This window comes from Mus musculus, chromosome 2, assembly GCF_000001635.26.
Source record: "Mus musculus strain C57BL/6J chromosome 2, GRCm38.p6 C57BL/6J".
NCBI lineage: Eukaryota > Metazoa > Chordata > Mammalia > Rodentia > Muridae > Mus > Mus musculus.
Genome location: NC_000068.7, coordinates 111797162 through 111823880, shown reverse-complemented (window position 1 = coordinate 111823880; position 26719 = coordinate 111797162). Strand labels below are relative to the sequence as shown.

The window sequence follows — 26719 nt, the reverse complement described above, 5'->3', positions numbered from 1 at the left end:
CTTTCCTTTCCTTTCCTTTCCTTTCCTCTCCTCTCCTCTCCTCTCCTCTCCTCTCCTCTCCTCTCCTCTCCTCTCCTCTCCTCTCCTCTCCTCTCCTCTCCTCTCCTCTCCTCTCCTCTCCTCTCCTCCCCTCCCCTCCCCTCCCCTCCCCTCCCCTCCCCTCCCCTCCCCTTCCCTTCCCTTCCCTTCCCTTCCCTTCCCTTCCCTTCCCTTCCCTTCCCTTCCCTTTCTTCTCTCAATACTTCCCTTTATCTTCCCTTGTTATTTATGGAAAATGCAAAGTAATATTTTACTGCAGCCTGAAGCTATGATCTGATTACTAGTGATGCTTAGCACACACATACACACACACACACACACACACACACACACACATATATACATACACAGGATGTTATACTAATAAAATTATAATTTATAGGTTCTCCTCCTTCTTCCTTCAGGCAGCACTGCCAACTCAACCAATAGAAGGAGTGAATCTGTCTGTGATGTCAGAGTTTGTGTTCCTGGGACTCACCAATTCCTGGAGTATTCAACTATTGCTCTTTGTGTTCTCCTTCATGTTTTATGTGGCTAGCACGATGGGAAACTGCCTCATTTTGTTCACTGTGGCATCTGACCCTCACTTACAATCTCCCATGTACTTTCTTTCTTGAGAGACTTGAAGTTCTTGTCATACAGATCTTTTCACTTGCTTGGTTAGAGTTGAAACAAGGTATTTTATATTATTTGTGACTATTTTGAAGGGTTTTGTTTCCCTAATTTCTTTCTCAGCCTGTTTATCATTTGTATTAAGGGTGGCTACTGATATATTTGAGTTAATTTTTTATCCAGTCATATTTTTTCTCTGTAGTCACTTAGTGTTCTGAATTTGCCTTGTATAACTGCCTTCAATGTTTCCCATAGGTTTTGATATGTTGTGATTTTCTTTCATTCAACTCTAAAATGTTTTTAACTTCCTTCATAACTCCCATCTTTGCCTATTTTTTACTCAGTAGTAAGTTGTTTAGATCTCAGGAGTTTGTGTACTTTCTGTTGTTCATATACAGCTTTAATCTATGGTGGTCAGATAATATTCAGGTCTTTTTTTCTCAATTTTATTTTATCCATTAAGCCCTGAATTTTTTCTATATATGTGGTCAATTTTGTATAAAGCTCCATGAGCCTCTGAGAAGAAGGTGTATTCTCTTGTGTCCCTGAAAAATGTTCTGTAAATATGTTAGGTCTATTTAATTTGTGAAGTCATTTAGCTCCAGCAGGTCTTCGTTTAGGTTCTGTCTAGATGATCTGTCTATTGGTGAGAGTAGTGAGAGTAGGGTATTGACATCCACCATTTTTAATGTATGGGTGTTCATATATGATTTAGTAGTATTTCTTTTGCAAACTTGGGTGCTCTCTTATTTGTTGCATAAATGTAGTTCTAAACATAACAATATTCATGGTGGATTTTTTTCTGTGATGAATATATAGTAATCTTCCTTATCTATGATTAGTTTTGATTTGAAATCTATTTTAACTCATGTAAAAATAGCTACACCTGCATGCTTCTTGGGTCTACTTGCCTGCAATATCTTTTCCGAGCCTTTCATCATGAGCTGATGCTTATTCTTGATGGTGAAGTATGTATCCGGGATATAGCAGACGAATGAGCCGGTTACCTGATCCTTTCTTTTATTTGGTAATTGAGTATTTTAATAATGAAAATTATCCATGAACAGTGTTTATAATTTGTTGATATAATATTGGTTCACCTCACCTTTTTGATCAACTGGTCTGCTTATTTCTTATATTTTCTTGGGTACAGTTAACCTTTTCAGGTTGAAGTTTTCTTTCAAGAGCCTTTTGTAAAGTTGGATTTGTAGATAGATACCACTTTTTTTTTATTGTGGAATGTTTTTCTTTCTGCATTTATTGTGATTGAAAATTTTCCTGGGCATAGTAGTCTATGCTGTAACTCAAGCTTTCAGAGTCTTCTCTGAGATGTCACTTGTTATTGTAACATGTCTGCTTTTGCATGTTGCTTGTTTTATTTGTTAATTGCTTTTAATATTCTTCTTTTGTTATGGAAATTTAGTGTTATTATTATATGCCATGGGGAATTTATTTTCTAGTCCAGTTTATTTGGTTTTTTGTGTGATTCTTATATCTTGAAAAGCACATCTTTCTTTAGATGAGGGAAACTTTCTTCCAAATTTTGTTGAAAATGTTTTTGTGCAATTGACATGATTTTCTTCTTTTTTCTTAATTCCTGTTAGTTATAGAATTTGCCTATTCACAGTGTCCCAGTTTTCCTAGATGTTTTGTGCCTATTGCTTTTTGTATTTAAAATTTTCTTTGATTTAGGTGTAATTTCTTATATCTTGCCCTTAATACCTGAGATTCTGTCTTCTATCTCTTATATGCTGTTGATGAGGAACACCTCTGAGGTTTTGACTTCCTAAACATTGCATTTCAAATTTAAGTTCAGTTTGTACTTTCTTTACTCATACTATGTCTAGTTTTATGTCTTGAACAATTTTCATTATTTAATTTCACTGTGTTTTCACATAATTTATTAATGGATTTATTCATATTCTTTTTATGGTCCATGGACACATTAATAATAGTTATTTTGAAGCTTAATCTTGTGCTTCAGCTATATTGCATTCTCATGGCATATTGTAGTCAGGTTTCTGGGTTCTAGTGTTGTGTGTTAATTGTGTTCTTAGAAGTGATGTCTGAGCATCTTGGTTTAGAATGATTATATCTGTCCTTGTTATTGTTGGGTAGGTATTCCAATCCTTGTTTCTGTTTTTCACTCTGGATCTTAGGAAAGTGTGGTGGCTGTGGATTGCCATATAACGAGTGCTATTGAGTCTCCCATTGGCACGGTCAAGGCTCACAGAAAGTGAAAGCAGAAAGAATGTAAGAATTGGAGGATGGGGAGGAATGTGCTGGACTTGACATAGCTGTTGCACTAATGAACTTACAGAGTCTGTGATCACCTGCTCCGAATCTACACAAGATCAAACCTGTCACAATTTTAGCCTGGATGGAGGAGGTGCTCACAACTCTCTACCTTTAACCAGGGAGCTGTAGGCAGTTGATTGCTAGTGAGGAAGGAAGAGTTACTCCTTGAGATTGTGACCATGGATAGCTTTTCCATGATCCAATGTATGGCCTCACACCCTTGCACATATAGGCAACATTAAGTAGATGCATTGGTTAATTGAACAAAAGAAAATGACACAATGTTGGGAGAGGAATGGGTTAAAGTGAATGTTGGATGAATTGAAACTGGAAATTATGGTTGAACATATTGCATTTCATATATGAATAAAACCTCAAAGAATAGAAAAGGAAAATTAGTAACAAATGAAATAATATTCAAACTATTTATGCAAATAAAAACGTCTCCTCATAAGGGATTTGTAAGTCTATTTCCCTCTATTAAGAGCGTCTCTTCTTGGCTACCATGGGAAATACAAATATTCCTGTGGGATAGTCTCCAGGCCATGCTATTTCAGTCTGCCAGAAAAACCCAGATCTCTGCAGTACTATGTGGCCACTTCCTCCTAGAGCTACAGTTAGCTTCCATCCTAACAAATGTAGGGGTATTTCTTGACTACAAGAATCCTATAGAGGGTCTATTTTACACTTTGGGAATGATCACATCTTATTCTGTTATGATATTGTTTTTGTTTTTGTTCCTTTAGAACAAAAGGTAGGTGAAGGGGCAATAGTTACAATATCAGAGAATACAAGTTTCTCTTTTTTAAGGATGGAGAATTTTTTTTTTTTTGTATCTTTAATACAAATTTTCTGTTCAGGTATTCACAGGCAATTACCTTTTTTTGGTCCTTAGAGTTTACATACCACATTGGTGAGCAAATCATCTACCTTAAATAGTGTTCTTATTAATTCCTGTCTCCTAAGTCTATGTTCATTACCTTGAATATATTTATTAATAGTTCTCTGTCATCTTATAGCCTAAGCTCAGGCAACACTATTTAACTATTTGTCATTTTACTTTGAGTGTTCTAAATAATTCTAGCTTTACTTCAACCTGCATTCTTCTCCATTATCTCAGAGTTCCTCTAACTGGCCTGCTATTCCTGATATGAGTCATTTGCTTGAAATGATTTCTCAAGTTTTATCCTAAAATATTTTAATTGATTATGGTGTCATTAAATACAACATTCTCAACATTTTATTATGTTATCGCCTTGCTACAGCTATGTTCTTTTAGTTTACTTTAGGCATTATACAGTTGATAGTGCTTCTGTAATGTTTTCCATACTATTCCTATTTATTTTAATGTTAATAGCAAATGCTTTTAAGCATCTAATACAGAATACATTCTCAGTAGATACAGTTTAATTAATAAACTGATTTGATAAAATGTTACATGGAATAGAAACAAAGACAATTAAGTTTACACTTGCCTTAACTTGGCTTGTACCACCATTATTGATTTGTATTTGCATGTTTTGTGCATATATGTGCCCTTCATTTGTATGTGACTATGTCTAAAAAATAGTAAGTGGTGGATGTGTATGAGATACATATGCTATCTATATATATTTTTTTTCCAAAAATCCCATCAATACATTTGCATGCTTAGAGAGAAAATGGAGAGTAATTTGAAATAGTCTGGGAAGATTTTAAAGCCCATGCCACGCATCACTCTACTGTAACGTACTAAAAAGAATACTGTAACGTACTAAAAAGAATACTCTAAATTTTCTCTTGTTAGATGTGTTCATGAAGAGAAGTAGAAATTTTTGAGGGGTGTCTGGATATTTAAATTTTGCACATACTTGGTCAGCATGTCCGTTATGCTATTACAGGGTCTCCTGCTCAGTACACTCAGGGCTTCTCAAATAAGTATGACAGTTATAATTTATGGGTCATTCTCATGTCTACTACATAGCAAAGAGGAAATTTTATATCCATTATCATATTAGCATTTATACACATTGTGAGTCTAATTGATCAGGTACTGGAAAGAGTAGTCTTTTTCTCCCCTAATCACAGAGCCAGGAGTAGTTGTAGATCGTTTGACTGAAAGGTGAAACTGGATTTTAGGATCATACTCATTGTTATCTGACCTTCTGGTTTTCCCCTTTGTCTAGTTAGTACACTCTGCCCTCTTCCCATAGTTTCTATGAATGATTCTCTTCCATTTACTAACTTCTTCCTCATTTTTCTACCTCTCAGATTGTTGCTTAAACTTAAAAAAAATGCGTGTTATTATGTACCTACCCAAGAACCTTTTCTCCTATGACATGCAAGTTGTATTCTATTGTTTTGTACAGACCTCAGTGCTTGAGAATAGGCTACTAGTTGTGATTAGTATTAATTTCCATATGAGAAAAATTTGCATGTAGAGCACATCTGAAGACAATGAGGTATTATTAGCAGTGTTTTACTTTAGAAATGTTTAGTGATTTTCAAGCCCATTGTGTTTTGTGAGAAACAGAAATGAAAATTTAGAGTATCAATCAAAGAATCTACATATTGTTGATCAAGGTGCTTTTTAATTTATTATCATTCATTTTTTCACCATAGTTCATCGTCTCCATAAATATATTCTATTTTCTAAATAACGTGAATGCTTTATTTATTTATGTATATATAAAATATAATTTTCTCTACTTTCTGTATATCATATATTGTCTAATGTTTTATATTACAGATACTATTTGTGCACTTTATGCTTTTCTAACTGATTTACTGAGCTGGGCACCTACAGATTTTAGACAAAATCCTGAATTTTACCACATGGTATGAAAAAGACAAGCATTGTGAATTTTTACTGATTTTTGGTCAGCATTTATTAGTTTTACAAAATGTTTTACTATGACATTTCAATGGATTCTCATAATGTATGTTGACTCCTTTTACTCCTCCTCTTTATTAACACTTCTACATTTTTAGAGTCTTCTACACTTTTAATTTCTTCTTCTTTTAGCTCTATATCTTAGCTCCAAAATATGATAGAAACTGTACAATATTTCTCCTTCTATGTCTGGGTTATTTTACTAACAATGATCTCCAGTTTCATCAATTTTATTGAAATAAATATAAAATTATTTTATTGTTGTGTAAAAGTCAACTGTGTACACCTAACATAGTCTGCTTATCCATTAATTTGCTGATGGGCACCTAACTGAGTTCCACAGGTGGTTATTGTGAATATGACACAATGCACATGAACCATCAAGTCTCCTTGTAGCATGGTGGTATTTTTCCCTGTGGCTATATAACCAACAATGATATTGCTAGAGTGTATAGAAGTTATAGCATTAACTTTGTGAGGAGCTTACATACTTATTTGTCTAGTGTCTAGACTAATTTTCTTTTGGACAGTAGTGACTAAGGGTCCCTTTCCCCATTCATTTTATCAGTATTTTTTGTTTATTTTCCCCATGATAGTTGTTTTGGTTGTGGTACAATAAAATTTCAGTGTAGTTTTTATTTACATATCAATGATGATTATGCATATTAAGCATTTTGAGGAGAATAAAAATGTGGGTGCAGAATATATGTTCCAATAATAATATTCTTTAAAATTTTTAAAAAATTCTGAGGTTTTTTTCAAACTGATGCCAAAGTAATAAGTGAAAATGATGTATGACAGTAAGAATTATTTTCATAGTTTTATTCATAGTTATTAGTCAGGGTTTATATATTCTGTGATTATTATTATGCAAAATATTTTAGTGCAAATAACAGAAAAATTGGGTCAAAATGTAAATTGTTAGTTTTAATATATAAGTCATATTTTAAATTTTGATATTTGGTTCTTTTTTTCGTAGGTAATTTTCTAGGATATTCAGTTTGTAGATCAAGACTCCAGAGTGCTGGGTTCTGCTTTCAAGTTCTGCTAATAGTGTGAATATTCAATTTATATTATTGAGTCTCAAGGGCTTTTTTGTTGTTGTTGTTGTTTTTCTCTGTGGAATAATAGTAAATCTATAGTGCAGTAGTTCGGGGTGCTTACTAGGTGATTATATTTTGAGACTCAAAGCCTTGATTTCTTTTTATCAGTAGAATATTCCTAGTCCTCTCATAGGTGAATCAGTTGCTCATGTTTCTATCCATGTTTCCTTCTTAACAGACTCTTCATTCAGTTTATTCTTCCCATATAGGGAGCAGATGGAATTTCCTTCTCCAAGGTCTCACATTTCTGAGCATAAAAAGCAGAAAAAAATCTTTTGTAGACTGTGGACTGTGGGTTCAGGAGATGACAACAAAGCCATTTGACTTAATTGAATGTACAAACTCTTGACTGAGCAGTCATAAGTTCAAGTGAGACCAAGACATGATGAAAGTTTCTGCCATGCTTGAGACAAAGAGGTAAATTAAGAAGGTATCATCAGCTTCTGAAGCTGTGTCCACAATTGAAGGATGTCAGGAACAGATTCTCCATCGGAGTGTCTTCTAAGGCAAGATAATTTTTAGATCCTAAACCCACTGGGAGCTTACCTAATTCTCATAATCTTTTTCTCCCCTCAATTTCATGCACACTCAAAAATTACAAGGTGTCAGTTGTTCTTTACTCCTGGAATTAGTTATATATGATCAAAGCTAAGAAACATCTGTAGTGTTTTCATAGATTATGGCTAGTTTGCTTTTTTTTTTAAATTAAAAATGAGTTCAAAGTGTGAAGCTTTGAACATACAACATACCTACATCATGTCAGACATAGCAACAATGCTGTTATAAAATACCAGACCAGTGAGCATAAAACCTAAATGAATATACAAAAAAACCAGTCCAAAACAACAAACAAACAAACAAACAAACAAAACCAACCCACTAAGAAACAAATAAGCAATAGATGAATAAAGTCAGGGCAAAGATGAAGAAAGCTTCACATTTCCTCTTTTAAAAGAACAGCTATGAGCATGTTAGGAAATGTGTACAGTTATTAGGTTTGTAGATGTATTTTTTATCCAAGGTAGCCAGATAGGCATGCACATTAGGAGAAGAAAGTGTGAAATGTTAAATGTACACACATTTCTCAGGCACAGAGAAAAACCTTGCAGGACCAGATAATAAGCTCCAGAACAATCCTCGTAGTACTATGGCCAGTAGAGGCTTGCTATAATCTGGGTGGAACTTGGAAGCATATGAGAAAAGATTCAGTGGATCAGTTTGAAGTAGATTCTGGTAAGAGAGACAAAACAGTGACAGAGACCAAGGTCCCATGTAATTCTAATTGTAGTCAACAGATGAACTTGTCAGATTGACAGACACAGAAGGTAGAATATCTACTAGAAACGAGAAAAGGGTCTTTCTTTAGAGTCATGTTTTAGAGATGCTTCATAGACCTAACGTTTCAAAGTTATATGATGAAGTTTGGAATATTTATTTCACAATACTATGAGATATTCCATATTGCCAAACTATACATTCAAACTGGTCAGGATGATAACTTTATGTCCTATTATAAAAATCACATTAAAAAAGAGATGAATTACAAGAATAGGAAATCTTCTCAACATGACAAAGAATGTACATTCTGCCTTTGATAAACTAATTGCTTTTCATATACTATAGTAGTTTCATTTACTTAATATTAATCAATATCTTGTGATTTATTCCATACCATTTAAATTCATTTCCAGCATAAGTATTATATAGTTGCCACTTCTGGATTGAGATTCAACCATTAATTTTTAGATTGTGTTTCCATTTAAGAGTCTTGTGTAACTTTTATGAGAAATATGAGAATTTTAATAACATGAAATGATTTAGTATTTCATGGTCATATGTAACAGTGTGTCTTATTTACCTTTGGAGAAAATTACATTTCCCATGAATTTTTTATTTGTAAGCAAACATAATTACTTGCTTGCATATTCTCTTTATTGGTGCAGATTTCTGAAAATTTTAGTTTTGTGTGATTTCCTCATTAATTCTGGGCTGTTAGAGGCTTCATTGTTAGTTCTTTTATGAAATTTGAATTATGCTTTTATTATACAGTATTATTGTAATCTTCAATATTATTCATACCATTATAATTCAGTCTGTGTGATAAATTTTATAATTAGTTTTGTTGATAACATAAATGCAAAATAATCAAATTACTACCATTCCTAATAATTTTACTTTCCCATGATTTTCTTAGCTCTCATAAGTGTATCTATAGTCCAGTTGGCTGAACCAATGGATGGGGAGAACCACACAGTGGTGTCTGAGTTTGTGTTTCTGGGACTCACCCACTCCTGGGAGATTCAGCTCCTCCTCCTCGTGCTCTCCTCGGTGCTCTACATATTAAGCATGGCTGGAAACATCCTCATTGTGTTCTCTGTGACCATTGACCCTCACTTACATTCACCTATGTACTTCCTACTAGCATGTCTCTCCTTCATTGATTTGGTAGCCTGCTCTGTTACTTCCCCCAAGATGGTTTATGACTTGTTTAGAAAGCACAAAGTCATCTCCTTTGGAGGCTGTATCACTCAGATCTTCTTTATCCATTTAGTTGGTGGAGTGGAGATGGTGCTACTTGTGGCCATGGCATTTGACAGATATATAGCCATATGTAAGCCCCTGCACTACCTGACCATCATGAGTCCACGTGTATGTGTTTTGTTTCTGGGTGCTGCTTGGGGCCTGGGCATTAGCCACTCATTGTTCCAGCTGGCTTTTCTTATTGACTTACCCTTCTGTGGCCCAAATATACTGGACAGCTTTTACTGTGACCTTCCTAAACTTCTCAGATTGGCCTGTAAAGACACCTACAAGTTGCAGTTCATGGTCACTATCAACAGTGGTTTCATCTGTGTTGGCTCTTTCTTGTTGCTTCTTATCTCTTACATCTTCATCTTGTTTAGTGTCTGGAAACATTCTTCAGGTGGTTCATCCAAAGCCCTCTCCACTCTTTCAGCTCACATCACAGTGGTGTTTCTCTTCTTTGGTCCTACTCTGTTTATATATACGTGGCCCCATCCTAACTCCCAGATAGACAAATTTCTTGCTCTTTTTGATGCGGTTCTTACTCCTTTTCTGAACCCAGTTATCTACACATTCAGAAATAAAGAGATGAAGGTAGTAATAAGGAGAGTTTTCAAAACATTATTAACCTTTAGAGGTATTTCATAAATAATATACCACCTTTACTTGAATAACAATATGTCCTCTATGAGGTATTTTTGAAATGGAATCAGTGATGTTCATAATTAATGAGTCTTTTCATGTTTGACTGAAGTGAAAATATGAGAGGTCTCTGTTTTACTGGGTCCAAAACATGACCTTTTCCAGAAGTGGACACAGATGAAAGGCTGTTTTGCACATGAAAGGATGCTTGATGGTTTCTTTGCTAAAAACAGACATGCATTGGTTTTCCTTACATTCGTTTTTGCACTCCATTTGTTATGACTGCATGGAGAGAAATGCACCAAAAAACTTTTGGTTGTGTGCTGGTAATTTCTTGGAGCTTCTTGCCACTTCTGCAGACTTGGGCTTATTGGCAGAGTGATATCAGCTGAGACAGATGAACATGGTGTTTTGTGAAGACAGACTCGTGAGCAAGACACTTGGTGAGGCAAGAACCATTGAGGACACCTGATGCTTGGAGGGAGTATAAATAGGACTCAATGAACTGTGAGAGGGGCTGCTGGTAGAGCTAGCTCTGCAATGCTTCTTGGTCTTGTGTATTCTCTGATTTTTGCTTTGTTCAGAGAGGCTCAGCTGAGAACTTCTGACATCCCTGCTGATCCTCCTGCTGACTCATGCTGAGGCCTTGATGTCTCTGCTAGGTCATGTTGTCACTGCTGAGTCATGTCTGCTATCCCAACTTTACAGAATTGGACTCTGGCATATCTGTGAAGTGTTTGCCAGTGGATCAGGCTGCTGCTGACATTTGAACTGAACTGTTGAATTCCTGAAAATGCAGAAGGGATTTGCTCCAAAGAACAATTTGTAAACAGGTTTACTTATCCCTGTATCTTTTGTTTTCCACTACCTCTGGTGGGTGGTGGATTAGAAGGGAGGTTACAGCGTTTAAGAACTATTGTTGAAAGGAGGCATTGAAAAATTAAGGCTACACTTAACAGTGCATTCATTGAAGAAAGATTCAGTCAAATAAAAATATATGTTGATTAATATAGTGTGTACAAATATACAACAATTATATTCCATTTCTAGCTTATTTTATTTCAAAATTATTAGTATGTTATTATTTTAAAGCTACTTATATACTTACTAAAATAATAATTTGTCAGAGACCATCCCGTGAGAAAGCGAGCCCTTCACAATCTCCCTAACAGGCCAAATGGCCTCGTGCTAAGAGCTGGTTATCACCCCCTCCTCCCTATTCCCTTCCTGGCACCTGAGGCTGTAAAAGCTGAATTATAGTCCCCTCTTCACTATCTCTTCCTGAACTCCCAAGCCATCCAAGGACATGAGTTATGTATGCCTGAGCCCAGCCTGAGACCCAAGGCTGTCAAGGAGGATCTATGCTCTGAAGATAAGATGCAGAGTGCCTGCTGTCTGGCGCCTGACTTCAGCCCCCATGTCAGCAGATGCCCACTTCTTTGTTCTTTGTAAAATGCCCCCTCAACCCTTCCCCTATTCCCCGAGATGTATGCTTTAAAAACAAGGCACCTCAGCCTAATAAATGAGACCTTGATAGGTACCGTTCTTGGTCTCCTGCCTCTCCTTCCCTTCCATTTCCTTCCAGGTTTGCGGTCCCCCTTGCACCCACGAATAACTGAATCCTGTGGGACAGGTTAATAATTAGTCACCTGTCATTGAATATTCTAACTTTCAACAATGATAGGCAATTTTCTTCTTTCTTCAGTGCTAGAAAATATCCTTGTCTTATCAAAAAAATTTTATGCCTATTACAAGCTATCGTCTTTCACTTTAATATTCCTGGGAAGACACATCACATCCAGCTTCTCCCCTCAGCCAGGTCCTGTACTGTTTTAGGGGGTCTAGATCAGTGTATATCTATGACCTTTCCTTGAATGCAATCTTCTTAGTGTGGCAGATAAAGTCAAGGTCCAATATCAAGTGTCCTAGCTTATTCTAGCCAACCCTGCCTCCTCTACAACCTCTAGGCTTTGGCCAAAACCCACCCTGACAGTGTTACAAACTACAGTTCCCTCTAATACCAAATCTAAGTCTCTTCCATGCCATATATATCCCTGCACCCAGGTGTGGGCCAGGATTCACATTCTGATCCAGTCCCATTTTCCACCCAATTTTATTTTACATAAGCTATTCCCACCCTCTAGGCCCTGTCTACCCACACATTCTCTATTTTGCTCCAACCTGCTCTGTTCATATCAGACACGCAGCTAACAAAAGAAGTTCACATGACTGGATCTCATTGAAAATAAAAAAAGCTAGATTAAGTATTTATCTCTCCTCCAAACCTAAAAGTTCTATAGACTATTTGCCTAGATGAATTGCAGGACATAGGTTTTAAAAGAACAATCATAAACTTTATCAAAGAATTCAATAAATTTAAAGAAGATAGGAAAAACAGATCAGAAAATTAAGGAGAAAGAACTTATGGAGAATAAATGGCCAAATGATAATCAAGAAAACACAAACATAAGTCTGATGGAAATGATGAAGACAATGCAGCAATTGAAAACAGAATTCAATAAGGAGATAGAAACTTTGAAGAGAATACTTTTCAATAATTTACTTATAAAACAGAACAAAACCCTACAATTATAATGAATCTGGTGTGATTCTGATAGGTTTGCTTTATGTATTACTTGGCCTTTTCCCCTTGCTGCTTTTAAACTTCTGCATATTTTGTCTTTTGATGATTAAGTAATGGGAGGATTTTCTTTTCTGTGCCAATCTGTTTGATGTTCTGTAAGCTTCTTTTACCTTTAGAGGCATCTCTTTTCAGATTAAGGAAATTTTCTTCTATGATTGTGTTGAAGATGTTTTCTGGGCCTTTCAGCTGGTAATCTTCTATTCCTATTATTCTTAGCTTTGGTCTTTTTGTAGTGTCCCAAATTTCCTGAATGTTTCCTGTCATGAAATTTTTTGCTTTTGCATTTTCTTTGATATATTGATTTCTTTTTTTGTAATTAGGTATTTTCTTCATTAACATTTCAAATGCTATCCCAAAAGTCCCCAATACCCACCCCCCCACTCCCCTACCCACCCAATCTCACTTCTTGGCGCTGGCGTTGCCCTGTACTGAGGCATATAAAGTTTGCAAGACCAAGGGCTTTCCAATGATGGCCAACTAGGCCATCTTCTGATACATATGCAGCTAGAGACATGAGCTCTGGGGGTACTGATTAGTTCATATTGTTGTTCCCCTATAGGGTTGCAGACCCCTTTACCTCCTTGGGTACTTTCTCTAGCTCCTCCATTGGGGACCCTGTGTTCCATCCAATAGCTGACTGTGAGCATCCACTTCTGTGTTTGCCAGGCACTGGCATAGCCTCACAAGAGAGAGGGGACTAATATCCACTATATATAAATAACTCAAGAAGGTGGACTCTAGAAAATCAAATAACCCCATTAAAAAATGTGGCTCAGAGCTAAACAAAGAATTCTCACCTGAGGAATACCGAATGGAAGAGAGGCACCTGAAAAAATGTTCAGGATCCTTAATCATCAGGGAAATGCAAATCAAAGCAACCCTGAGATTCCACCTCACACCAGTCAGAATGGCTAAGATCAAAAATTCAGGTGACAGCATATGCTAGAGAGGATGTGGAGAAAGAGGAGCACTCCTCCATTGTTGGTTGGATTGCAAGCTTGTACAACCACTCTGGAAATCAGTCTGGAGGTTCCTCAGAAAACTGGACATAGTACTACCGGAGGATCCTGCAATACCTCTTCTGGGCATATACGCAGAAGATGTTCCAACTGGTACGAAGGACATATGCTCTACTATGTTCATAGCAGCCTTATTTATAATAGCCAGAAGCTGGAAAGAATCCAGATATCCCTCAACAGAGGAATGGATACAGAAAATGTGGTACATTTACACAATGGAGTACTGCTCAGCTATTAAAAAGAATGAATTTATGAAATTCCTAAGCAAATGGATGGACCTGGAGGGTATCATCCTGAGTGAGGTAACCCAATCACAAAAGAACTCACATGATATGTACTCACTGATAAGTGAATATTAGCCCAGAAACTTAGAATACCCAAGATCCAAGATACAATTTGCAAAACTCATGAAACTCAAGAAGAACGAAGACCAAAGTGTGTACACTTTGCCTCTTCTTAGAACTGGGAACAAAAAACTCATGGAAGGAGTTACAGAGACAAAGTTTGAAGCTGAGACGAAAGGATGGACCATCTAGAGACTGCCTCACCTAGGGATCCATCCCATAATCAGCCTCCAAACGCTCTCTTGTGATTTCTTTTATCCTATCTCATACACCTGAGATTCTTGTAACTGCTGTATTCTGTTGGTGATGCTTATGTATATAATTCTTGTTAATTTACCTATGTTTTCCATTTTCAGGATTACCTCAGTATGTGTTTTCTTTATTGCTTATATTTCACTTTTCAGGTCTTGGACAGTTTTTTGATGTCCTTCACCTGTTTGATGTTATTTTCCTGATACTTTATATTTATTTGCTTTTTCTTTAAGTGCTTTTACTTGTTTGAATTTATTTTCCTGTAGTTCCTTAAGAGATTTATTCATGTCTCCTTAAAGGCTTTTATCATATTTATAAAATTGAATTTAAGATCATGTCTTATGCTTCAGTTTCATTAGGAAATCCAGTTTGTTGTAGTAGGATAGCTGGGCTTTGGTGATGCCATATTGCCCTGGGTCTTGTTGATTTTGTTCTTATGCTGTCCTTTACACATCTGATTTTCTATGGTGATGGCTAGATAGTCCTGATGGGAACAGGACTTTTGGGATAGTGGGGAGCTATGGACCAGACAATGAAACTAGCTGTACCTCAGCCAGACCCCTCTTCTGACTCTATCCTAGGAGGATTCTACTCTGCATGCTGTGTCTCAGTCAAACCCAACTGGGATGGCAGGCAGATCTGATTCTGCAGGTTGTGTCTCAGGTGGACCAACTGGGCGGTGGGAAGATCCAACTAGGATGGAATTGGTTAGGCACTTCAGGCTGGTTAGATTTGGGGCCCCTGAAGGTTTCCACAGGGAGGCAGGATACTCTTGGGGTACTGTAGAGCTCCTCTGAACTGAAGAGCATATCCAGAACTAGACAATGGGGCTAAGGGACCACACACCACTCACTTCTAATTGAACTTCTGATTAAAGTTCTAGCTAGAGCAGCAAGACAATAAAAGGAGATAAAGGGGATACAAATACCAAGATACACTTCACAGATCACATGAAGCTCAAGAAGAAGGAAGACCAAAGTGTAGATACATCTGTCTTTCTTAGAAGGGCCTAATCTCAGATATTTGATATGCCAAGTTGGGGAAATATCCAGGAGACCCCCACCCTCTCAGAAGATTAGAGGAGGATGGAGGGAGGAACTCTCTGGGGGCAATAGGAAGAAGAGCAGTGGTTGAGATGTAAAAAAAAAAAATAAACCTGCTATAAACATAGTTGAAGAACGTGTCTATGTAGTAGGATGGAGCGTTCTTTGGGTATATGCCCAGTGGTGGTATAACTGGGTCTTGAAGTAAATAGATTCACAATTTTCTGAGAAGACAAAGTGATTTACAAAGTGGCTATATGAGTTTGATCTACCATTGCCCATGGAGAATGATCTCCTTGCTTTATATCCTTGCCAGCGTGAGCTGTCACTTTTTTAAATCTTAGTCATTCTGACAGGTGTAAAGTAGAATATCAGAGTCTTTTTTATTTGTGCTTCCCTGATGCCTAAGAAGGTTGAAATTTCTTCAAGTTCTTGACCATTTGAGAACTCTCTGTTTAGGTGTGTGTGTGTGTGTGTGTGTGTGTGTGTGTGCATCTATGTGTGTGTGTGTGTGTATGTGTGTGTATGTGTTTGTGTGTGTGTGTATGTGTGTGTGTGTGTATGATTATTTGGTGTATTTATGCCTAGTTTCTTGAGCTCTTTAGATATTTTGGAAATTAACCCTCTGTCAGATGTGGACTTTGTGAAAAATCTTTTTCCTGTAGGCATCTATTTTGTCTTATTGATGGTGTCTTTTCCTTTACAGAAGCCTTTCCATTTCATGAGGTCCGATTTACTAATTATTGATTGTAGTACTTGTGCTATTGGTGTTCTGTTCAGAAAGTTGTCTTCTGTGTCAGTAGGTTCAAGGGTACTCCCCACGTTCCCTTCTTTCAAGTTGTATGTGTCTGGTATTATGTTACAGTTTTTGATCCACTTGGGCTTGCGATTTTGCAGGGTGATGGACATGGATCTATTTGCATTTTTGTACACGCAAGCAATGAGTGAGATGCTGTCCTTTTTCCATTGTATAATTCTGGATTCTTTATAAAAAAACTTAGGTGTTCATAGATGTGGTAAGAAGTATGGTTCACGGGAGGATGCAGAAATCTTCCTGGGAAGGTGAAATAGACTAGATACCAGTAGTGGACTGGAGTGACAAGAACAGGAGGGAATTAGGGAAGGATGACAGGAGAGAGTCTAGGAAAAGACAACTGGAATCAGACAGCAATTCTGGGATAAGATAGAAAGCTATTGAAATGGAAATTCCCAGGAAACTATTGTGGTGACCCTAGTTAAGACTCCTAGTAATGTGGGATATGGAATCTGAACCAACCTTCTTTTATATATAGGCAAAACTTTCAGTGGATGGATTGGTTGCATCTGTATCTGTCATTTGTTTAATGGAATCTCTTTGATGATCATTATGCCAGGCTCCTGTCTATGAGTAGTCAAACATTAGGTGAAATACAGTGAAATTGTTAGGAGTCCCACAAAACACCAAGCTACACAACTATACCATATACAGAGGGCCTAGATCAGACCCATGTGGGCTATTTGATTGCCAGTTCAGTCTCTGTGAGTTACTAAGTCCATGCTTGTTGATTCTAAGAGTTTTATTGTGGTATCCTTCACCCTTCTTGCTCCAACCATCCTCTTCCCTTTCTTCCACAATATTTCTGCACTGTTTGTGCTTTTGGGGTTTCTTTAAGACATTAATTTCTTTCCTCTTTAAGAATCTCATTCATATTTTTTCTTTGTTCTGTGCATTTAGTGTTTTGATTATTATGTGATGAGAGGATTTTATTTTCTGGTCCCATTTATTTGGTGCTCTATAGGCTTCTTGTACCTTTATGACAATCTCTTTCTTTAGGTTGGGGAAGTGTGCTTCTATGATTTTGTTGAAGACATTTTCATGTCCTTTGAGCTGGAAATCTTCATTCTCCTCTATTCTGATTATTCTTAGATTTGGTCTTTTCATTAGTGTTCTGAATTTCCTGGATGCTTTGGGTTAGGAGATTTTTATGTTTTGAATTTTCTTTGACAGTTGTGTCAATCTCTTCTATGGTATCTTCTACTCCTGAGATTCTCTCTTTTATCTCTTGTATTCTGTTGGTGATACTCACATCTGCAGTTCCTGACCTCTTTTCTAGGTTTTCCATTTTCAGGTTTGCCTCCACTTGTGTTTTCTTTATTGTTTCTACTTCCACTTTTAGGTCTTTGAAAGATTTATTCAATTCCTTCATCTGTTTACCTCAGGAAACTGAAAAGCTTCTGTAAGGTAAAGAACATAGTCAATAAGACAAATTGGCAAGCTACAGATTGGGAAAAAAATCTTCACTAACCCCACATCCAATAGATGACTAATATCCAAAATTTATAAAGAACTCAAGAAGTTAATCATCAAAAATCCAGACAAATCCCCCCCCCCCCCCATAGGGTATAGAACTAAACCAAGATTTCACAACTGAGGAATCTCAAATGCCTGAGAAGCACCTAAAGAAATGTTCAAAGTCTTTAGTGATCAGAGAAATGCAAATCAAAATGACCCTGAGATTATACCTTACACCAAAAGGAATGGCTAAGGTGAACACCTCAGGTTATAACACATGTTAGAGAGGATGTGGAGAAAGAGCAACACTCCTCCATTGCTGGTGGGATTGCAAACTGGTCCAACCACTCTGTAAGTCAATCTGGAGGTTCCTCAGAAAATTGGAAATAGATCAACCTGGAGACCCAGATATACTACTCTTGGGAATATACCCAAAAGACGCCACGCTAGAGGGGCATGTGTTCCCCTATGTTCATAGCAGCCTTATTTGTGATAGCCAGAAGCTGGAAACAACATTGATGTCCCACAACAGAAGAATGGACACAGAAAATGTGATTCATTTACAAAATGGAATACTTCTCAGCTATTAAGAACAAGGACATCCTGAGTTTTGTAGGCAAATGAATGGAACTAGACAATATCATCCTGAGTGAGGTAACTCAGACCCAAAAGGATGTGCATGGTATGTACCCATTAAGAAGTGGATATTAGCAAAAAAAAAAAAAAAAAAAAAAAAAAACCCAAAACAAACAAACAAACAAAAACCATACAGAATACACAAGATACAGTCCACAGAATTCAAAAGGCTCAACAAGCTGAAGTGCCCAAGTGAGGATGCCTCAGTTCCACTTGAAAGAGAGAGAAGAAAGTAATCACAAATGGGGAAGGAGGGAGGGAGAGACTTGGAAGGGAATGTGGAGGGGGTTAGTGGGAGAGGAAAGAGGAGAACCTGATCCATTATTGGGTGAGGGCAGGCAACCTCAGAGATAGGAGGCTGGGGGGGGGGGAGCCTCTAGAATGCACTAGAGACCTGGAAGGTGAAAGTATCTCAGTACTCAAAGGGAGGGACCTTATAGAGTCCACCTCCAGCAGGAGGTCAGGGCATCAAATGAGAGAGGTGGGGGGCATCCCACAGTCATAACTCTGACCCATAATTGTTCCTGTCTGAAAGAACTACAGGAATGGAAATGGAGAGGATTCTAAGGAAAAGAAGGTTCAGTGACAGGCCCCAAAATAGGATCTAGCTCAAGGGGAGGTCCCAAGGCCTGACACTATTACTGAGGCTATGGAGCACTCACAAAAAGGGATCTAGGATGACTGTATTCTTGAAGACCCAACAAGCAGCTGAAAGAGTCAGATGCAGTTATTCCCACCCAACTAATGGACAGAAGCAGATGACCCCTGTTGTGGAATTAGGGAAGGCTGAAAGAACTGAGGAGAAGTGTGATTCTGTAGAAGGACCAGCAGTTTTAGTTAATCTGGACCCCTGAGATCTTTCAAACAATGGAACCAAACAGACAGCATACACCAGCTGATATGAGGACCCCAAGGGACATAGAGTAGATGACTGCCAGGTCTGTGTTCATTCAGAGATGATGCATCCAACTCTCAAGAGACTGGAGGCCCCAGGGAATTAGAGGTCAGGTGGGTGAGGGGTGGGGTTGGGAGAAGGTATGGGATGTGAAACAGTTGGAGGGTGGATGGGGAGGGACAGGGAATGGAATATGGAGTGTAAAAATTGAATTACAAATAAAATTAAATTAAAAAAAGAAGGGGACTGGGAGGTGGGCTGATATTGGGATGTAAAATGAATGAATAAATTAATTAATGTGGAAAAAAGAAAAAATTCTGAAAATAAATGAAAATGAACACACACATGTACACACTCATTCACATACACACATAGACACCCATGTGCATACACACACACACACACACACACACACACACACACACATTCTCTCCCTTCCATTAAAAGCAGACCTACAAGAGAAATTTATGGCTCTAAATGCCTACGTTAAAAAAACAGAAAGAACCAAAGTAGATGACTTAATGATGGAACTAAAAGTTTTGTAAAAACGAGGACAAGCCAAATTTAAACCCAGTTTATTAGAACAATTTAAAAAGCAGCAGGCTTTTTCCTTTAACCTAGCTAGCTTCCAAATAAATAAGACAAAGACTATTAGGTTTATTTAAATAAGTTTTATGGCAAGTAACTAAATAGATATTAATTTATTCTAATTTTCTAAACTAACCAGGGTACCTCTCAGCCAAAATCCTTTCAGTTTAGGATTGATCTGGCTCTCTCTGTTCCATGTATGTTCTCATGGTGTCTTCCTGACCCTCTTCCTGGCAAAGCCCTTTCCCTTTTTCTCTTTCTTACCCTACCCTTCACTGCATATGGAAGTCCAGCTCTGTTCTCTCCCCTGCTCAGTCATTGGTTGATCATCTTTAATTGACAAGTCAGAGAATAAATGGGGAACAATGTTTATACAATATTGAGACAGGAAATTCTTAGAATAAGAATTACAATGCTATGTTCAGATTGAAACCAAATGGGGATAGAGAAATACATATTTGAATAATACAAGAATAATCTTTACACAACGCACAATAACATATGCCAACATTCTTCATTTTAGTCCAACAAAAGACTCATTTTCTTACAATAATAAGGCATAAGTAACAATTATGAAACAATTAGGTAGGATTTACATTCACAATTCACAGTCCATATATATTTGAAATTTCGGATAAATTGTGTGCCTAAATCAATTTTTATCCTAACTCACATTACCACCCTAAAAACATTTTAGGCTTAAAAACATTTATTTGAATCTTTAAAAATACTTATCTTAATGAGAGATTATAACTAACTAGTCTTCAACCCCATCAGTGATTTGAGGAGGAATAGATATTACCTGAGTATGCAGGAAGTACAGAACAAGCAGCTTCAAACCTATAGGAATGAGAGAGAAAGCTGGCTGCCTGCACAGTCATCCAAGATTTCTGAATGATAGGAGCATCATCTTCAGCCTTCTGGCCCAGCATATCTGACAGACTTTCCTGTGAAGCAGAGATCTTGAAGGACTTTCCTAATTTGTCTTGGCAAAGCTCAGCAGTCAACTTCCCTGCATCCCATTTGTTCAATTTGGATAGCATTTTGTCTTTAGTGGAAGAAAGAGCAGTTTTTCCTCAGTGGTTAGCTTGCCACATATGAAGCAAACACCATAAAAAGATTCTTTGATGCTCATCATCTTCTTTGAAGTAGAAATACTCAGTGCTTCCAGGAGCTGGTATGTCCCTTAGCCAAAAAAGCCTTAATATAAATACAACATCTATAAATAAAACATCTTTAAATGCCATATTTAGCAGATCTCCTAGATATTAGAATATCTGAAACAAGCAATTCAGATGTTAGATGATGATGATGATAGATAGATAGATAGATAATAGATAGATGATAGATAGATAGTCTGCAGAAACCTCAGATCTATTAAATGCCATATTTAGCAGATCTCCCTAGATATCTAGGAAGCATATTTCTGTATTTAAATAAACTAGTACTTGACATGACCATGTGTTTATCAAGTCACATTGTGGAATTATACTAATCAGTTTGTAACAGCAGCTTTGAAAGGACTGTAACTTAATATTGTATTTTAAAGAATTACCTAGGTACAATACCTCAACCAAGAATTGAACATACACACACAGTCATATCCTGTGTCAATTCTTGTCTTGACCATCTCATAGCTGTTTCCATATAAAGAAAATCATGTTACTTGTCCTGTTTGATCTTCTTGATTCCTCTAGTCCCATCTATAGCCTCGATCTTCATTGTGTCTCCTCAGGTCATAACTGATTTTTATCAATTTGGAAGAAATCCATAAGTTCTCTTTTCCTATGTAAACATATACAAAATCTCTCCCCTAGTAACATTTTTTTCCTTTTTATTTTTTGTTAAGGCATACTTAACATAAACAGGCTGATTTAGTTCAGTAGTATTTTTTCTTAATCCAATGTATTTTGGCAACGGTGTTATTTTTATTATTGACATATAAACAATATAAAGTTAGTAAAGCATTATTTAAACTAACTTTGAGAGATTCCATTTCTACATTTTGTTATACAAACATTTTCTTTTAAGTCTTGTTAGATCTCTCCAGAATTGCTTGACCTGTAGGATTGTAAACTACATCTGTAATAGGCTTTATGCCGTAATGTCTACAAAATTGTATTTTAAAGGACACACAAGTTGCAGCATCATAAGCTTCAATCTGCAAAGGTGTTTCCCAGATAGCCATCATCTCTAATAGATATACAATCTCAGAATCAGCCTTTTCAGAACTCAAGGCAGTGGCCTCTTGGAATTTTGAACATGTATCAGTTGTATGGTATATCAATACATGTATGTATCATGTTTCTCCAAACTCTATAAAATAAAAACCTATAATCTATTATGTGACATTTTTCTAAGTTCTGACTTTGTTCCTAACTTCTAAGGAAAAATGTGCTGAGAAATGGCTCAAGAATCAAAGATACACTCATTCACACACCCTGGAAAATTGCTAAAGCAAGAGCTATCATATATACACAGAGGAACCTGGTGCAAATCTATGAAAGATCTTGTGCAGATCTGTGCAGGCCCTGTGATTGCTGCTTCAGTTTTTGTGAATTAATATGATCAGTTTATTTAGAGGGTACACACACACACACACACACACAGACACACACACACACACACACAATCACTAAAGCATAAATCACACACCAAACCCCACACATTTATAGTGCAAAATTTCAACACTCCACTCTCACCAATGGACATGTTATCAAGACAAAAATTAAACAGAGAAACAATGAAGCTCACAGAGGTTACAAATCAAATGGACCTAACAGATATCAACAGAATATTTACCCGAACACAAAAATATACCTTCTCAGCACCACATAGAACTTTCCCCAAAATAGACTATATAATCAATCACAAAGCAAACCTCAATAGATACAAGAAATCTGAAATAACTCCCTGTTTTTTTTTTTTTTATCAGCTTACCATGGATTAATGGTGAACTACATCAACAACAGAAACAACAGAGGGCCAACACACTCATGGAAACGGAACAACTCTCTACTAAATGACTACTGAGTCAGGGAAAAAAAAAGAAATTTAAGACTTTCGAGATTTAAATGAAAATTAAGACACAGCATACCCAAACTTATGGGACATAATGATAATGGTGCAAAGAGCAAAGTTCATAGTACTAAGTGTCTTCCTAAAGAAACTGGAGAGATCTCCTATGAGAAATTTAAAAGCACACCTGAAACCTTTAGAACAAAAAGAAGTAATCACACCCAAGAGGAGTAAAAGGTAGGAAAGGAAATAATCCAAATCAATCATTTAGAAACAGATAGAACAAGTCAAAGAATCAACAAAACCAAGAGCCAATTCTTTGAGAAAATCAACAAGATAGATACAACTTAAGTAAAACTAACTAAAAGGCAGAGAGAGAATATCCAAATTTACAAAATCAGAAGTGAAAAGTGAAACATAACAATAGACACTGAGGAAATTCAAAGAATCATTGGGCCCATTGTCTAGCTCTGGCCTCGCTTCCCAGCTTGCAAGACCCCAAGAGCTTCATGCCCTCACTTAGAAACCTTCAGGGAGCCCGAAATTAACCAGTTTGGAGCCCAGCCTGACTACCCATCCTAATTGGATATGCCTAGCGTTCCAGCTGCAGAGTTAGATCCACTGGCTATTTCCAGCTAATTCTAAAAATGTAAAATCTAAAAAAGTTCAAGGGAATTAGGGATACTATGAAACCTAAGAATAACAGGAATAGAAGAAGATTTCCAGTTCAAAGGCCTATAAAACATCTTCAACAAAAACACAGATGAAAATTTCTCTAACCTAATGAAAGAGATGCCTATAAATGTACAAGAAGCTTACAGAACACCAATCAGATTGGACCAGAAAAGAAAATAGTCCCTCCCCCATATAATAATCAAATATTAAATATGCAGAGTAAAGAGAGAATTTTAAAATTAGCAAGGGAAAAAGGCCAAGTAACATATAAAGGCTGACTCTGAGAATTGCACCCAATTTCTCATCTGAGACTCTAAAAACAAGAAGGGCCTGGGCAAAGTTCTTGTAAACCCTAAGAGACTGCAAATGTCAGCTCAAACTAGTATAACTAGGAAAAATTTCAATCACCATAGATGAGAAACCAAGATATTCCATGACAAAACCAAATTCAAACAATACCTTTTCACTAATACAGCCTTACAGAGGGTACCAAATGGAAAACTCCAACCCAATGAGAATAACTATACTAAAGAAAACACAAATAAATAATGTCACACCATTAACACCAATAGAAGAGAAACACACACTCACACACAACTTTCTCTCAACCACTACCACCATCAAAATAACAGGAAGTAACAATAGTTGGTTATTAATAACTCTCAATATCAATGGACTCAATTCTCCAGTAAAAGGACATAGACTTACAGAATGCATGCATAAACAGAATCCATCATTCTGCTGTGTACAAGAAACATATCTCAGCAACAAAGGTGGTCATTATCTCAGTACAAAGGGCTGGAAAATGGTTTTCCAAGCAAATGGACCTAAAAAACAAGCTGGAGTAGCCATTCTAATATTTAATAAAATAGACTTTCAACCAAAAGTAATCCAAAGATATGGGAAGGACACTTTATACTCACCAAAGTAAAATCGACCAAGAGGACCTCTCAATTATGAATAACTATGCCCAAAATGCAAGGATGCCCACATTTTAAAAAGAACATTACAAAAGCTTAAATCACATATTGAACCCCAAACATTAATAGTAGGAGACCTCAACACCCCACTCTCACCAGTGGACAGGCCATAGAGACAGAAACTAAACAGAGAAATAATAAAACTAACAGAGGTTATGCTTCAAATGAACCTAACAAATATCTATACAATATTTCACCCAAACACAAAAGAATTTACTTTCTTCTCAGCACATTATGGAAGCTTCTTCAAAATTAACCATATAATCGATCGCAAGGCAAACCTTAACAGGTATAAGAAGAATAAGATAACGCCATACATCTGATCAGATCACCATGGATTAAAGCTGGACTTCAACAATAACAGAAAGAAGAGAAAGTTCACATATTTTTGGAAAATGAACAACTCTCTACTCATTGATCATTGTGGCAGGGAAGTAATAAAGAAAGAAATTAAAGACTTTCTAGAATTAAATGAAAACAAGGATACAACATACCTAACTTTATGGGACACAATGAATACAGTGCTAAGAGGAAAGCTTATAGCACTAAGTGCCTTCATAAAGAAATTGGATAGTTCTCATGCTAATGAGTTAAAAGTACATTTCCTAGCTCCAGACAAAAGAAGCAAACACACAGACAGGAGTAGAAGGCAGAACCTAATAAAAATGAGGGCTGAAATCTATCAATTAGAAACAAAGAAAAATGCAAAGAATCAATGAAAGCAAGAGCTGCTTTTTTTTTTGAGAAAATCAAGAATATATACAAATCCTTAGCTAAATAAAGTACAAGGCAGAGACAGTACCTAGATTAACAAACTCAGAAATGAAAAAGGAGACATAACAAAGGACACTGAGGAAATCCAAGGAATCATTGGACTTACTTCAAAGCCTGAACTCCACAAAGTTGAAAATACAAATGAAATGGATATTTTCTAGACAGACACCAATTATCAAAGCTAAATCAAGATCACGTAAATTGTCTGAATAGTCCTATAACCTCCAAATAAATAGGAGTCATTAAAATTCTCTCAACAAAAAAATGGACCTGGGCCAGATGGTTTTATTGTACAATCTTACTAGATTTTCAAAAAGCTAATACCAATACTTCTCAAAGTATTCCACAAAATATAAACACAAGGAACACTGCCAAATTCATTATACGAGGCCACCTCACAATGGAAGGAGTTACAGAGACAAAGTTTGGAGGTGTGACGAAAGGATGGACCATCTAGTGACTGCCATGTCCGGGGATCCATCCCATAATCAGCTTCCAAATGCTGACACCATTGCATACACTAGCAAGATTTTGCCGAAAGGTCCCAGATAGAGCTGTCTATTGTGAGACTATGCCGGGGCCTAGCAAACACATAAGTGGATGCTCACAGTCAGCTATTGGATGGATCACAGGGCCCTCAATGTAGGAGCTAGAGAAAGTACCCAAGGAGCTGAAGGGATCTGCAGTCCTATAGGTGGAACAACAATATGAACTAACCAGTACCCCGGAGCTCTTGTCTCTAGCTGCATATGTATCAAAGGATGTCCTAATTGGCCATCAGTGGAAAGAGAGGCCCATTGGTCGTATAAACTTTATATGCCCCAGCACAGGGGAACGTCAGGGCCAAAACGTGGGAGTGGATGGGTAGGGGAGTGTGTGTGGGGGGGAGAGTATGGGGGACTTTTGGGATAGCATTGGAAATGTATTTGAGGAAAATACCTAATTAAAAAATAGAACAATTCTCAACTTCATATGGAAAAATGAAAAACCCAGGATAGCTGAAATGATCCTGAAAAATAAAAGAACTTGTGGAAGTATCACTACCCTTGACTTCATGTTGTACTACAAAGCAATGGTAATAAAAACTGCATGGTATTGGTACAAAAACTGACAGGTGGATAATGGAAGTGTGACGGGTGATAGAATTGAAGACTCATAAATATCCAAGCCTACACTCTCACAGACTTCTTTCTTTCTTTCTTTCTTTCTTTCTTTCTTTCTTTCTTTCTTTCTTTCTTTCTTTCTTTCTTTCTTTCTTTCTTTCTTTCTTTCTTTCTTTCTTTCTTTCCTTCTTTCTTTCTTTCTTTCTTTCTTTCTTTTTTAAATTTATTACGTATTTTCCTCAATTACCTTTCCAATGCTATCCCAAAAGTTCCCCATACCCTCCCCCCCCACTTCCCTCCCCACCCATTCCCACTTTTTTGGCCCTGGCATTCCCCTGTACTGGGGCATAAAGTTTGTGTGTCCAATGGGCCTCTCTTACCAGTGAT

The 26719-nt window shown here is 36.9% G+C and overlaps 1 protein-coding gene and 1 pseudogene across 1 annotated transcript; both read left to right on the top strand.

The window, feature by feature from the left end:
• Olfr1304-ps1 (olfactory receptor 1304, pseudogene 1) lies at positions 389 to 741 on the top strand (annotated as a pseudogene).
• Olfr1303 (olfactory receptor 1303) lies at positions 9157 to 10095 on the top strand. Its single transcript, NM_146402.2, has one exon. The coding sequence runs from the start codon at positions 9157 to 9159 to the stop codon at positions 10093 to 10095; it is 939 nt and encodes a 312-aa protein (NP_666514.2).
• Positions 10096 to 26719: the final 16624 nt, after the last annotated feature.